The sequence below is a fragment of the Nematolebias whitei genome, chromosome 19, assembly GCF_014905685.2.
Source record: "Nematolebias whitei isolate Nwh7 chromosome 19, NemWhi1, whole genome shotgun sequence".
In the NCBI taxonomy this organism is placed as follows: Eukaryota; Metazoa; Chordata; class Actinopteri; order Cyprinodontiformes; family Rivulidae; genus Nematolebias; species Nematolebias whitei.
Window position 1 is genome coordinate 29,275,980 of NC_056516.1, and position 15,041 is coordinate 29,291,020.

The window sequence follows — 15,041 nt, forward strand, 5'->3', positions numbered from 1 at the left end:
ACAGTGCGGAAAGCTGCGCACACAAACAAAGCAACTCTTGTTAGCTAACTTAGCTCAGTGGCCAATAGGTTAACTAGCTTATCATATACTAGCAGGCTGGGGATTTTTAATACTCCAAGAAATGAAAAGAAAAACGCCCAAAACGGGCGGTAGCTACAAGCTGAATGCTAACAACTAGTATCGAAGTAACGTCGTTGGCATTGCTGGGCAACTTTAGCTTTGTTAGCAAATTAGCAGCTGATTTAATGCAGCACCCAGACCCAATGTGGCCGCGGTATAATCTGATGCCGGGATTGATGCAGTCGATTTGGAAAATGCCGAGGCTAGATGCAGGCCTACAGGCCGCTGAAATGAAAATAATAACAGGCGCTGCTGACCAGAAACCCGGCTCAATATTATATCAGAGCTACACGACACCCGCCGACAACAGTGCTCGTTTCTGACCTTCTGTTTTTGGACGTGAGGCAGGATATACTTCCTGTACTTAAACGTGATCACGACTATTATGAGAAAATAATGAAAGAAAGAGCCGACTAGCTCCCCACAACAAACGAGAGGCTGAATTTACCTGTGTCTTTTCCACTCTGACACCACGGAGAACTGCGTCACGTGGTTCACAGAGCGCTTCGAGGAAACGGGACCCGCACCACGTGACCACGCTCTAATATAGTTCGACGTGATCAGCCGAGTTATGACAAGTCAAAACAACTTGGGAGACAACAAAATACAACTAAACATGTGCTTTAAACATGTGAATTATTCTCACAGGTACACACAAAAATAAACATTATAAGGAGCATACAGCCTGGTAGGACGTTCTGATTAAGAAGTGGCATGCCAAATCTACAAAACACTTTCTGAATATCTTTAAAATGTAATTGATTACTAAAATAAGAACTGACTCCAGATATTCATATTTTATCTGATCCTTCTTTTGAATGCCAAGCTTTTGTTTGAAATATGAAAAAGCACATTGTATTTATAAAAATAGGTTACAGTTTTATGCCTAAAAAAGTAAGATAAAACAAATTAGGCTTTTTGTTTTATGTCATATTTGATCCAAACACATTTTCAAGAGAAACTTTCTATTACAAATAAGGGAAAACAATGTTGTTACAAACAAATAGCAATAGTGAACACAATGCAATTAACATAGTGAACATGAGCAGAAACAAATATTAAAAACAGGAGTGTCAGGTATCTAAAAAAAAAAGAACAATTTATTTAGAAATAGTCAGTTTCAAAGACAAGAGAAAATTAGATAAAGCAACAGACATTTAAATAAAAGTGAAGCAAAAAAAACATTGAAAAGTGCACAAATATAAATTAAGGGCGTACCAATAAATCAACCCAGATTTCCTTAATTTTGGGAAATTGGAGATTGTCCGATACTTAAATGATCAACCGATTTTACCAATTTATTTTGTTCTTTTAACAACAATTGTCTAAACTTCATTTATATTTCAGAGCAATACCTTATGGCCAGTTAAAACAAGTTTTTATTGTTTCTAGGCTATTGTTCAAGGGTATGTTTTTCAATAAAATAATATTGGAAAATTGAGTCAGAGTTTCTTTATTTGTCATTCGCACCACATGTGGTACATGCAGTGGAAGGAAAATGTGTAAACAGGAAAGTGCATTGTGATCTTGTAACACCTGAAAGTGTCGCTGATAAAACAAAATCAGAATCAGCAGGTCAGGCTTTTTTAGAGATCGGTGATCGGCCAGAAAACTGAAATCGGTGAACCTTTAGTATAAATGATTATTAAAGGCTTACACAAAAATGATATGAATGTATAGACTTCTAGGAAATGCATAAGTGTAAAAAGCTGTAAATTTAAAGAAGATGAACAATTTAATCCTGCAATAAACAGCTGATACAAGTGTGTTTCAAACAACACTTTTTACAAATTAAATAGTAAGAAATCACTCTTGGGAAAAAAAAATACCCAGGATATGAGAAAAACCCTGTTGGAAAATGGAAAAGTGGAAAACCTATTGTTTAAAATGAACATCAATAAAAATATAAAATAACCAAAGTGAATACTTGTCCAACAGTATATATATATATATTGGTTTTTACTTTTGTCTATAAATATTTAAAAGTATAAAAGTTAAATTTAGATTTACATACCATATCTATATTTATTTATAGTTACACAGTAATGTCGTATTTAATAATTTAATTGTGTATTTAATGACTTAATGATGTATTTCAAGGTCAATGTCAAGTTTTTTTTGTTCATTCTTTCAACCTTTATTTAGACAGGTTAATCCCATTGAGCCTCGTGGACTCATTTACAAGAGAGACCAGAAGGTTCTTTATTGTCCTTCGCATTGCATGTGGTACATGTGGTGGAAAGAAATTGTGTACACAGGGTCCCCAGTTACATCCAACACGGGTATAAATTGTAAAAGAAAAAGAGTGATAAGATCTAAAATATGAACTAAGAAATACGCTAAACACTAGTGCAAGAACAATAATACGCCAAACAACAACATCACGCCAAATGTATTTAATAACAATATTTAATAATTAAATGATATATTTAATTGTTATGTATGTATTTTATTGTTTCATTTTGTCACATTCCGTTCTCCACAATGTGGTTGTCAGTTGATGTATTTTTATTTACCCTTTTTTTAAAGTACCATTTCCTACCACTAGGGGCGGTAGTGCACCACAACGTTGTTTATTACGCGGCTGGTTGTTGTTGTCGCTTCAAGCTAGCTTAAGCTAACACTTAAAGCTAAACAGGATAAGTAATTTCGCTATGTCGCCGATCTTAAAGAGGAAGTGCTGCGCGCTTGATAAACACTTATTTCTCCGTACAACTCGCTTCTAAAAGCTGCAATGCCATAAGCAGTTAGCTGTTGGTGCTGCTGTGGGTTTTATTTTTTTTTTAATGAACCGAACACCAGAATGTAGCCAAGCGCTAAAGTGATAAAAGCATGGCAGACTCGTCGCCCTTGTCCGGAGTTAATGTCGTTTTGGTGATGGCCTATGGGAGCTTGGTAAGTTACGGTTTTACTAAATATCTAATACTCGATTATGCGACTGTGACCGTAAAACCCTGTTACGTGTAGCTCATTTTATTTATCCTTGCAGGTGTTTGTGTTGCTGTTCATCTTCGTCAAAAGGCAAATCATGCGTTTTGCTATGAGATCGCGCCGTGGACCCCATGCTCCTATCGGCCACAATGCACCAAAGGTAAAGCGTAGCTCGTGCAAGCTTTTTGTTACACGTGAACAGTTTTGTTTTATTTTGCCTACACTTATTTATTTCCAGGGTTTAAGGGAAAAGATTGACTCCAAGCTGTCCAAGGTCCATGAGATTCATTTCGAGCCTCGTCTCTTATCAGAGGAGGATGACAGGATCAGGCGAGGATCACAGATAAGTCAGTAATAGTTGATGTTTCCTTCCTATTCTTCTGCAAAGTGAATTTAGTTTTAGTGTTGTGCTTAAACAGTTTTATCTGTCACAGGTTGTTACAACTATCTGTACAGGATGAAGGCTCTGGATGCCATTCGTGACTCAGGTGAGCTTCATCATTAAGACCCCGTTCACACCTTGCAATCATATATCCGTTTCAGGTGGTCTCTTCTGACCTGGTGGTTTAAATGTGTGCCACAAAACATTGTTTTACACCTGAGTGTCAGTTATCTATGCTGGGCAGATACAGCAGGTATGTTACAATCCCTGATGACTAGGGCAGATTAATTCATGCATATGGCTTTCCAGTAATCGAAAGTCATACATCAGATGTGTAGGATTCATTAAAAGGACAATAGGAATATATTATAAACTCTTCTCTACATTCTGAGCACCTTTCATGACAGTCTTTGGACCCTGGAATCGGTGTGATCTGATGAAGGTGAAATTTGCTTCTTAATTTTTCACCCTCTAAAATTGCCATGACGTTCTATTTCTCAACAAATTTTAACAAAATTGGTATTTTCTTTGCTATTTTTAGCTTCATCCGATGAAATATGTTTTACTAAAAATTGGGAACTTTAACTTTTTTTTTGTAAAATTGCAGTTCAGAGCAATTTGAGTCACATTTTAGTACAGTTATCCCCTGATGGGTTTAATTCTGTAACTGATGCAATACAGAAATACAGTAGTCCCTCGTTTATTGCGAGTGTTAGGTAAGTTATATATGTGAAAAACTGCGAAGTAGTTATATTATTATAGTAGTACATATTGTGATTTCCATCTCATGTGGTACTTGAGATGGAACGAAATTATGTGCACAAGTAGTAGTAAGTAGTACCGGTAGTTTGAGTATTTACTGTAGTAGTAGTAAGTAGTTAAACCCTTCCCACACTCTTGCAATGTTCCTAACAATTTTTAAAACTCTTAAATCTTTTAAAACATATTAATTTTAAATGGGTACTCACCAAAGAAGATGAAGATGAGATGAAACCAGGTGCTTTGGCTTCGTCCTTCATAATAAAAGTGCGAGATGGCATCATTTTACAGAACAGGCCCGTTTCATCCGCGTTAAAAACTTGTTCAGATCTTTGAACGTCGTGTTAACAAACTCCTCCACTCCTGCTGTGTCAGCGGACGCAGCCTCTCCGTGCAGAGAAACACCTTTTAATCCAAATCGTTTTTGAAAATTTTCGAACCATCCCTTGCCGACACTAAATGCAATGTCCGGTGGTTGAACCAGGTGGTTGAAGGTCCAGCTTGAGGTTCATCTTATCAGGATGTTTCGCCTGCAGTTCTCTTGCGTATGAAATGTCCGTGAGGAAAAAAAACATCTACAATAACGGCAGTGAGATCCAACGTCTTACATCTTGTTGATTCCAGGTCTTAGGTCTGATCTGATGCAACAATTTAATCTACATGTACCTTTCAAATGTGGTGAAGAACCAGCAAACATACACTTTTATCAGTACAGCTTTAAATTTATAATGAAATTCATAATTAAAGTCTGCTTGTCACCCTTTTCAGTACAGTGTCCCTTGTAGAGCTTCAGCTCTTCTAACATGTTGCTCGTTTTCATTTGGATTTTAGGAATTCCTCTGCAGGAGATAAGTGGCAGTCCCAGTGCGTTTACTGGTCGCAGCTTCAGGAACTGGCTGACGGAGCTGCGAAACTCCCACTCCCTCATCAAGAGCAGCCGCAGCGCGCTCATCGACCGCTTACTCGAAGGCTACGACAGCGCTCGCCACGGAACGGGGGTGGGCAAACAGCCTCTGTAACAGACGGTGTAAAAGTTGACCTGCTTTTATTGATTTCATGTGATCGGTGCGTTTCAGACGTTCGGGGAGGCCGAGTTTCTCGAATATCAACGAGCTCTTAATGAACTGGCTGATGTGTAAGTGCCTTTAGTTTTGAAACAAGTTCACATTATTCACATTAACTGCATCGGGCCTTAACCATTTTCTAACCTTTATAACTGAAAGTTTTTATGGTCATCAGTTTATTAAATAAATTTTGGATTATTTAATAAAAAGTAATAAAAATCCAGGTTCAGAAAACTTTTTAATGTAGTTTTCAGAGTAGTTTCAATGTTTGTTTTTTTTGTCCCTCCTCCAGTGTGAAGGCTTACTCCAGCAGCACCAGCCTGGACCAGCATCACCAGTCTGCAGCCAAAGACCTGACGGGCTCCCCAGTCCGCAGCACTCCCTCCACCATCCAGGTCACCTACCTGCCCTCTACAGGCCAGCGCAGCAAGAGGCCCAAACACTTCCTGGAGCTCAAAAGTTTCAAAGACAACTACAACACGCTGGAGAGCACGCTGTGACCGCCGCACAACGGTTACAGTCGAAACAAAAACCTTTTTTTTAATAAGTTAAGCTTTAAAAATGTAAATACCAGATACAGTTTGGAAAGACTGAACTTGTTCAAATGTTATGAACCCTAAACTGGACCGAAGGAATCATGTTTGGAGGAGAAATGGAACTGCGAGTAAAGATTTTATTCGATTTCTGTTGGAAAAACCAATGTAAAATAATTTTATTTAATATTTGTTTTTACGAATCCTATGTTGGTTTCTAATTATGTATGTACAGATGTAGCATATTTATATAGAGACCATATTAACTTATTTAATTTATGCCGTTTGATTTGTATTTATGTAAAAGTTACTCCTTTGTGGTTTGACTTTCAAAAGAAGAAATCTTTACCCAGTTTTTCAGCAGTGTCCTCTGTATGTCCACCAGGTGGCAGTATGACGAGTAAAATGCAGCAACACCAGAGTAATGAAACTAATCAATTAGTCAGTTTTATTTATTTAAAAAAGAAAGTCTACTTTGAGAGACTGAAGTGTATCTTAACTATAGTTCACAGTGAAATATTTTACAAAGCCCATAAAGTTTATACAAAATGATAGTTAAATAAGAGTTATTAAATAATGGTAATAAGTTTAATTTTTAGCACAAATCAGGCCTAGACAGTAAATATAGAAAAGCAAAAAAAACTTGTTTCCAAAATAATTTAGAATAAGCCAAAATCTTACATTAAGTATGTTTTTCCTACATTTTAACCCACTCAAAAGTAAAAAAAGTAAAAGTTTTTACACAGTGCCATAATGACGTGTCTGTTATTGACCGTGACCCCTGAAGGAACAGAGTGGAGAAAGGAGCTGGAAACTATTTTTACCTACATTAATGACGACAGCTTGTCCTACCCTGTCCTGACAAACAGCTTATTACTTTGATTTAAACGATTGTTCTGTACATGAGGCAACTTGAGGTGAACTCTGCCGCTGTATCCTGAAGGCTTGTTGACAAAAGTACAAACTGCACAGACGCAGAAATTCAGAACATCTGTGCAACAGAGGCTTTTTCTGCTTCCTTTGTGCACGTTCTTGTGCCGTTTTTATGTTTTTGACACAAAGATCATGATATATAGACACAGCCCCAAAGATAACGAGGTGCTGACTGGAGAAAAATATGCACGAGGTTTGTTAAATTCTGACTGCAGATCTACTGTTGCTATACCAGCAGGGGGATAAATACATATTTACAGAACATTTTTCAGGTTTCTTCAGATGTTGCTCCCATCACGATTTGATCTCGATCACTTTGATGAACGGAAGGACTTTGTTGGTCGGTGAGGTCGGTGTCAGAGGTTTGCTGCACAGAAATATAAAAATATGTACAAACAGCATGACAGCAACTTAAGTTGATGACAGCAGAAATCTGGAGGCATTTCTTCACCTGTAAACAATCTCTGGCTTGTTTTCAATGGACGAGGGTGGAGGGTCCTGACCTGCCAGGAAGTACTCCATGTGGTCACGCATTTCTTTATTCTGCCAACAGAAAGCAGACATTAAACTGGGTACTTGTAGCTTTAGCTGGTGAAAGAACACATGCAAGTTATCGTTTTAAAAGAGTAATCACAAAAATGTTTGTTTTATAGTTAACTAGAGAAATTGCATTTCCTGCGAAAATGCCATGTGAATGCTGAAGAACTTGCTGAAAAACAGCTGAAGTTAGCTTAAAAACATGCTGAAATGAAAGAACAAGCCTAAATTAGCATAAGTAGAAAGACCACATATTTGATGAATTAGGTTTAAATAAGGAGAAATGAACACAAAAATTAAGAAATCGGCTAAAAAGGGCTAAAATTAGCACCAAAAGAAAGGCAAAAATGCAGAAAGAAACTAAACCTACGAGAAGGAAGTGGAAAGAGCTGAAATTAGCTATAAAATGTGGAATTAGCTGAAAAAGCTAACATTTGCATAAAACAGCTAAAATTAGCTGAAAAAGGTGAAACTAGCTGAAAAGAGCAAAACAAGCTGAAATTAGTAAGAGTTAATTAGGCTGAAAGTAGCAGAAATTACTTAAAATAATTTGAATTTATCTGAAAACAGCTAAGAATTTTCTAAATAAGTAGCTGAAAAAGTAGAACAAGCATAAATTAGAAGAAAGCAGAAAGAACATGTTTGCTCAGTTAAGCTGAAAGAAGCAGAAATGAGCAAAAAACTGCTGAAAAGTTGCTAAAAAGCAGAAAGAAGCTGAAATTACAAGGAGGAAGTGGAAAGAGCATATTTTTGCTGAAAAGTTTAAATTAGTGCAAAAAAATGTGGAATTAGCTGAAAAGGCTTAAATTAGCATAAAACAGATGAATAGTAGTTGAAATAGTAGAAAAAGCTGAAACTTGCAGAAATAAGCTGAAGGGAGCATAACTAACTGAAATTAGCAGAAAGAAGTTAGAAGAAGCATAAAAATGTTGTAGTTAGCAGAAATAATCTGAAAGGAGCACAAAAACAGCTAAAAGTAGTTAATAAAAAAAAATTGCACAAGGAAGCTGAAAGAAGCTGAAGCAGAACAAAATGTGAAAGGAGCAGTAAAAGGATGTAAACACATCTAAAGATCTGAAGGTTGTAAAAAGAGTCCAGTTCATTTTCTATGAGGAAAACGTGGCAGAAACTGATAAATATTTCAAAAAAGCTAAAGCTGCACCAATACCAAAAGTCATAGCAGGATTGACCTGAAAGAGCTGAACGTTTTGATATTTGATTTGTTGAAATAACACAAAAATTGTGGAACGAGAAAAATGTTGAAAAACGTACGGAAGAAACACAAAAGTGAGGATGCTTCATAAACATTCACACAATAATTCATCATCGGGTCAAGACTTATTTGTTCATTAAATGTAGAAAGAAAAACATACAAATTTATTTAAATTAAAAGCTTTTTTAGGCACTTAGTAAAAGACGCAAGCCAGATTAAACCACGAGTTTCACCCGTGGATTATCACTAGGGTTGCCAACTTCCATGAGTTTCCAAAGCTGTAAACTTTTCATGGGAATTAATGGAAATCCATGAGCATAAAGGTGGAATTATAAACTTTGAATTTTGTTTTTATGGGACTAAAATGACAACATATAGATGTTGAATGGATATTTCTGTTCAGTTGTGTTTGCGTGAATTTAGACAAAGTTTACAACAAAAGAGAAAACTGTAAAAAAGTTCAAAATCCTTTGTGTAAAATCTGATCAAAGATGGCGACATGTTGAAGTCATCATATGCAAATTAGGTCAATAAATTTGTTATATTCATAAACTTTGGGTCAATCTCAATATTTGCTTATAGCATCATCCACCTATGATGAAACAAAATGTTTAAATATAATAAATCTTATTTAAATTACCTCCAATTTCCTGTTACTTTCTATAAATTTCCACAGAACGTTTTTCAATGTGGACCATTTCTAAAATTCCACGGCTGACTGGAAAGTTGACAGAAATGAATCGTTCCTTTACAACTCCTGTTTCGGCGTTTGTGGCCATAGTTTGCTTTAACAATCGAGATAAACACAACGACGGGTCTAGAGGAACTCCTTTAATTTGTCAAAATAGTCCATGCTCAATAATCCAGGTATACAATCCAACAATTTTCAGTCAGGTCACCTGGACAGTTTCTTTTTTTTCTGAAACGTTTCACCTTCCATCCAGAAGGCTTCATCAGTCAAGGAAACACAACAAAACTGATTCTTCCCCCAAACCGCTTACTCCAAAGTGGAACAAACCAGTTATGTTGGTGCTAAGATGGTTAATTTGTCTTTTTAAATCATGAAGACACTTTATAAAATATTAAAAACATAAACTATTAGAAAAGGATGAAGGATGCTGACCTCAGCGTCCAGGAAGGCCACTCGTTCCCTCAGGTCTCCGATGACTCGATCTCTCTCTTGGAGGACTATTCTGGAGTTTTGCAGCTGAATTTTACAGAGAGAAAAAAAACAGACGTAAGAAGATGTTTAGGAAACACACAAGTCACTTTTCTATTTCAAGCAGCTGCAGTGTCACATGACCAGGAAACCTGTGCATGAATACCTGCTCAATCATGTTGCGAATCTTCCTCTGCTGACTCTTCAGCATGTCGTCAAGGTGGTGAATCTTTTCCTTCAGGGCGGCCACCTCCTCCTCCAAGTCTGCGCACCTGAAAACCAACGGAAGACAGATTCTGTTTGTCCAGGACAGAGAGGAACTTGCTGTGAAAGTTATTCTGTGTGCACGACTCTTTACAGCGATCTAACCTTTTCTCATTTTCTGCCCCGTCCTCTCGGTCTGCTTTTAGCTGCAGCAGCTCCGCCTCCCCGGCCGCCATCTTGTCTTTAAGAAGGCCGCTCTCGACCGCCATGTTTGCCAGCAGCCTCTGCAGCTCCTCCACCTGCTCGCTTTTCTCCTCCGACAGCCGCTCCGCCGCCTGCAGCCGCTCCGACTGCTCGGCGAGACGAGAGCGCTGCTCCTTTGACTCGGCCTGCAAGAGAAACCACAAGAGAAGAGAGACTGTGGGAACATCCAAACCATCTGCACATGATTAGTTCGACTCGGCGTTCTGAAAAGGTTTTAATTTCAGTAACCGAGCATTCATACGATTTATCTGTTTATTATTTGTCCTCTGCAAGCTTTAGCAGTAACTTGAGGTCTGTGTTTGTTGGAACTTCCTGCCATCGTCTCTCGGTGTCTAAAGTTTTGAAATCTTTTGTCCATAAGCTCTTTGGGTCGTTCTAATGATCATGTTCTGATTGGCTCCCGCAGCCCTGAGGGCAGTGGCGTCACCAGCTTTAAAAACAGATTTCTTTCTTTCAGCGGCTCCGACCTCAGCTCAGCTCTTACTGTTCATTGTGTTCGTCCTGTTCACATCCTGAAAGTGTTTTTAAATGTAGCAAGAAACAACATCAGTAGACTCACTGACATCTGGGATCCCATCTTTGGTGGCAGCCACTCTTTAGCTACCCTTCTGCTACTTATATTTTTGTAGCTAACATTTAGCTTCTGCTTACCAAGCAACAACTTTTATTTTTTACCTGCAGTTTAGTTAATTTTAGCAAAAAGCAACCATTTTGCTACTTTTAGACTTTAGCTCATATTTTGCTACTTTTAGCTTCTGATGGCCATTTAGCAACTTTTATTTTTTTAGCTACAGTTAAGTTAATTTTAGCAAATAGCTACCATTTTGTTACTTTTAATCATTAGCTAATATTTTACTACTTTAAGCTTCTGGTTATGATTTAGCAACTTTTATTTTTTTTAGCTATAATTTAGTTAATTTTAGCAAATACCTACCATTTTCCTACTTTTAGTCTTTAGCTCATATTTTGCCACTTTTAGCTTCTGGTTACCATTTATCAACTTTTATTTTTTACCTGCAGTTTAGTTAATTTTAGCAATTAGCTACCATTTTGCTACTTTTAGTCTTTAGCTCATATTTTGCTACTTTTAGCTAGCATTTGCTACCATTATCTCTTAGCTAACATTTTACTGCTTTTGGCTTTTAGCTAGCATTTTTCTTTTATTTTAGCCTTTATCCAGTGTTTTGCTTCCTTAGCATTCAGCTTGTGTGCTACTTTTAGCCTTGGTGTGTTAATCTTCTAGCTTCTTCTGTGATCATTTTGAACGCAGCATTCACAGAGAATGTCTTTTCTCATGTATTAAATTTGTTTTTCAAGCTGAGCTCAGTCGGGCGTTTGGATCGGTGGCGTCACGTTTTCAGTCTTTTGTACCTCGTTGGTTTTGTTGGACCTGCTAACACAATAAAGCGGACTAGATGATCCCAGGACAAACGTTAGACATGTCCCAACAGATGCTTTACAAAAGCCCCAAAAAGGTGGATCATGGTGAGATGAGTGATTACATCCAAAGATAACACCGCCAGACGATTAAAGCAACGTGAGAGCAGCGGAGGGGTGAGTCACGACTGCAGGCAGGAAACCACAGCGTATTACTCATCGCCTGAGCCTGACCTCCAGTCGGTCCCGTTCCTCCTGATGTCGCTTCTCCATGTCCTTCAGCTGCTCGTAGAGACGGCGGGTGGCCTCCCTGAGCCTCGTGCTCTCCTCCTGATCATCTCCAAGCTGTGACAGTGGGTACACAGAGACAAATTAAACTTAATCTCACAAACTACCCGAGAGGAAGGCCGGAGTTAACGAGCAGGTAACGAGTCAAGCCTTAGGTAAATAAAGCATCACGGAAAGACTCTTTTAACTACGTATAACCTTCCATTTCTAAACTGTTGTGCTTAAGTGGACAGAATAATTGCACTTTACATAGCTGTGGAATGTAACACCACTCAGCAAGGGGGACGGTGTAAACCGAGCCAGGTTTACCTGAACACACACACACACAAATCACTTGATATGGATAGCCACTCACACCCAGTCCCGCCCTGCTCCAACACTGCTGCTCTGGCAGCTGAAGGCGTGGTGTTACAGTAAATATCATGTGCGGGGTACAGATCATTCATGGGAAATGTAATATGTTTGGGTCTGAGCTCTGAGTGCTGCAAAAAGCTTTATGGCTGCACGAGTGGAGGGATTTTCTTCAAATAATAAAACACAGAAAAGTCATATTTTTCCCCACAATTACCAACGAGAATGTTTTGTTTGAATAAAAATGTGAACTTTAGGACTTTACTAGGGAAATCTGACGTGAGATTAACTTGCCTGAGGGTCGGAGGGGACGTTGTTGTTGGAGACAGCTGATTGGCTGATGGGTGAGCTCACTCTGAAGTCACTGGCTGGACGCTGGACAAAGCAGAGCCATGTTAGTACACTTGGTGTTTGATTTCTACGTTTAGACTTGAAATGTAGGCGGAGAAAGATAAAACTCAACTTTGTATGCACATTTGCAGTCAGGTACAAACTATTTAAACGTTCCCATCGGTGCAAAAACAGTAAAAACACTGAAATTCTTTCAACGACCATATTTCCATGAAAATAATGCACATACAAAATAAATAAATAAATAAACACCAAATTGATGTCATTTTACACAATTTGGTTTTAAAAAGCCTCCACAAGAGCCAGAGAATCTCTCTGAACAAGACATTTATTATTTTTTTCGGTGTAAGTCGTGTTTTTTTGCCTCATTGGCATGCCCTGTGACTTGTAGGCCGAAGCAACATATTTATGGATTTTCCTCCATATTTATAAACCAATTTTTGGCTGAGATATGACCGTTTTCATTCATTCCGAATGAAAAAATTTGAACAGTACCATTTTCAGCCACTAGATGGCACTCAAGTAGTAAGGCATGCCATTGTATCATGTAATGGGTAAAAGTGGCTATTAATGACACATTCGGCTTGCCCGCCATTTGACAGCCCATCGATTTTTGGCACAACACCGGCCCACGTCTCCAGGTTCGGCCCACATTTCTGGTTTGTCAGCGGTGATGCGTAACAAACGCGTCGCATCCGCTGTGACGCATAATAGCTGCGACGTATACGGCGATGCAACATATTTATGGATTTTTCCACTTTATTAGACATATTTGGACTGATGTGACTTATAGGGCGATGCGATGTGTACGGCGGAAAATACGGTAATTATTACTTTCATACAGAAATACGAACTTAACTTTACTCAGTATACATATTTCTATCAATCAGAACTAAATTTATAGCTTTATTTTTAATTAAAAACCTTTTGTTAAGTTTTTGTCATGCTTTAAATCCTCTTTTTTCTAGCTTGTAATAACCTCCCTGAACCAGGAGCCATTAAAACATAAAACAGTCTAAAATATTCAAGCAGCTACAAACAATTCACCTTAAAATGACAAGAGGAAGCACGAAAAGATCACACGGATTAAATAAAATGAGGCAGATGTTCTGTAGGTCTGACAGGTGTTTATCTGAGAGAGGACATTTGAGTAAAACTTATCTGCCTGTTCTCTATTATTAATTTCATCACAGTGATGAACATAAAAACAATGAAACGCTCAGTCCAACGTTTTTCACCTCAAAGTTTGATTGACTCATTTCCTTTCAACTCAAATGGATCAACAAGAAGCTCAAACTTTTATTTCCCAGTATTAAAATCAACGAATCACAGCGGGAACGCAACTTTCATTTAGTTCTGTTTGAAATAAACGTGCGACAGAGACTCTTCCTCTCAGCACGTAGCTGCAGGAGGCTGCAGGGGAATTCTCTGCACCGACGAGACAAAGCTGAAAATCTGCACTGTTTGATCTGCAGGCTCTCAGGCAGCTGTGTAATAAAAATCAAAACAGACATTGCTCAATAGAAAATTCCTACATGAGCTCTGGAACTCTAAATCTTCCTCAGGGAAGACGGTTTTTTACTTACATCCATAAATTATAAACACATTTCTCCTACATAAAAAGATAAAAAAGACTGAAACAGTTAGTTCTTTCTCTGGGCTTCAATAACAGACTGTTGTGAAATGATGTCCTGAACTGGAAATTATTGCTGGACATTAAGTTCCTGCTTCTAGTTACCAGTTTCAAACGTCTATCTGTGATGGTACGACGATGCACCGGTACACATAGCGAGAATACTTTACACATCTGGGAGCATTTCTTTTAGTAAGACGACATCAAACCACATTCTGTAAACACTCGAGCAGCAGCGCTCTGCAGTGAAGGAGTCCAGATGCTGAACTGGCCCGAGTCATTATTTTTACACTTCAACACAACGCTGAGTCGACTTTTATTAAACATGGAGCCGGTGTAATTCTTCAAAACAATCATGAACTGTTTTCATAAAAAATGTTAATATACTCCTAATACGATTTGAAAATATTAGTATTTTGTTTTTAATTTACATTTTAAAAGGAGCATTCCAACTCATTGGAAACAAATTTCGGCTCAATCAGAACCACTAAAGGTGACCCAGCTTTATCGGTTCTGTCGTCCTCTGCAGCTGAAATCATCAAACCATCCAAATAAAGTCATTTTTCTCCCACTCCTCTTTTTTTAATATATACAGTAATCCCGTTTTTCAAAATAAGATTGGGCATGACATTGGCTGATTGATGGATGAGCCGCATGAAATTTATATTTAAAATAAATTATTTGAGATCATTTAGCACCTGCTGCACCTTTGTGCAGCCCATACTGTAAGATAAACTTCCTGCTGCAGCTGATCAGCTGTTCTCTGTGCAGAGCGGAGAAGTGGGCGTGGCCAAGAACGCTTGCAGGTGGCAAAGAGCAGAGGAGGCAGAGAGATGAAATCATGACATTCTGTGCTCTTTTAGATCTTTAGAGTTTAGAAACATTGTTTAGAATTTGCAAGCGTGTGTGGGAAGAGTTTTAAACACCTTTATATATATATAT

At 38.0% G+C, this 15,041-nt stretch overlaps 3 protein-coding genes across 3 annotated transcripts in view; 1 reads left to right on the plus strand and 2 right to left on the minus strand.

The window, feature by feature from the left end:
• Positions 1 to 628, minus strand: part of ubap2l (ubiquitin associated protein 2-like) — a 28,534-nt gene extending 27,906 nt beyond the window's left edge. Inside the window, exon 1 of the mRNA XM_037693320.1 lies at positions 569 to 628. The gene's annotated coding sequence lies outside the window, so the exon portion shown is untranslated. The remainder of the gene's footprint in view (positions 1 to 568) is intronic.
• Positions 629 to 2,712: 2,084 nt separating this feature from the next.
• On the plus strand, positions 2,713 to 5,998 carry LOC119426149 (protein C1orf43 homolog). The gene is made up of 7 exons (XM_037693712.1): positions 2,713 to 3,015; positions 3,110 to 3,211; positions 3,290 to 3,398; positions 3,486 to 3,539; positions 5,024 to 5,190; positions 5,269 to 5,327; positions 5,549 to 5,998. The coding sequence occupies exons 1-7, from the start codon at positions 2,953 to 2,955 to the stop codon at positions 5,754 to 5,756; spliced, it is 762 nt and encodes a 253-aa protein (XP_037549640.1). The 5' UTR covers positions 2,713 to 2,952; the 3' UTR covers positions 5,757 to 5,998.
• Positions 5,999 to 6,406: 408 nt separating this feature from the next.
• The window catches only part of tuft1b (tuftelin 1b), a 28,399-nt gene continuing 19,764 nt past the window's right edge, over positions 6,407 to 15,041 (minus strand). Inside the window, exons 5-11 of the mRNA XM_037693438.1 lie at positions 12,410 to 12,490; positions 11,711 to 11,821; positions 10,001 to 10,224; positions 9,798 to 9,903; positions 9,596 to 9,679; positions 7,174 to 7,265; positions 6,407 to 7,089 (exon numbers count right to left, since the gene is read on the minus strand). Coding sequence (XP_037549366.1) covers positions 7,017 to 7,089; positions 7,174 to 7,265; positions 9,596 to 9,679; positions 9,798 to 9,903; positions 10,001 to 10,224; positions 11,711 to 11,821; positions 12,410 to 12,490 — 771 coding nt within the window. The 3' untranslated portion in view covers positions 6,407 to 7,016. The remainder of the gene's footprint in view (positions 7,090 to 7,173; positions 7,266 to 9,595; positions 9,680 to 9,797; positions 9,904 to 10,000; positions 10,225 to 11,710; positions 11,822 to 12,409; positions 12,491 to 15,041) is intronic.

What these genes read in the sequence shown, in the direction of transcription:
- LOC119426149 (XM_037693712.1), top strand. Translation starts at nt 2,953, where the DNA reads ATGGCAGACTCGTCGCCCTTGTCCGGAGTTAATGTCGTTTTGGTGATG. An exon ending in TGATGGCCTATGGGAGCTTG is followed by an intron (nt 3,016 to 3,109) that starts GTAAGTTACGGT and finishes TTATCCTTGCAG; the next exon opens with GTGTTTGTGTTGCTGTTCAT. An exon ending in CAGGCGAGGATCACAGATAA is followed by an intron (nt 3,399 to 3,485) that starts GTCAGTAATAGT and finishes TATCTGTCACAG; the next exon opens with GTTGTTACAACTATCTGTAC.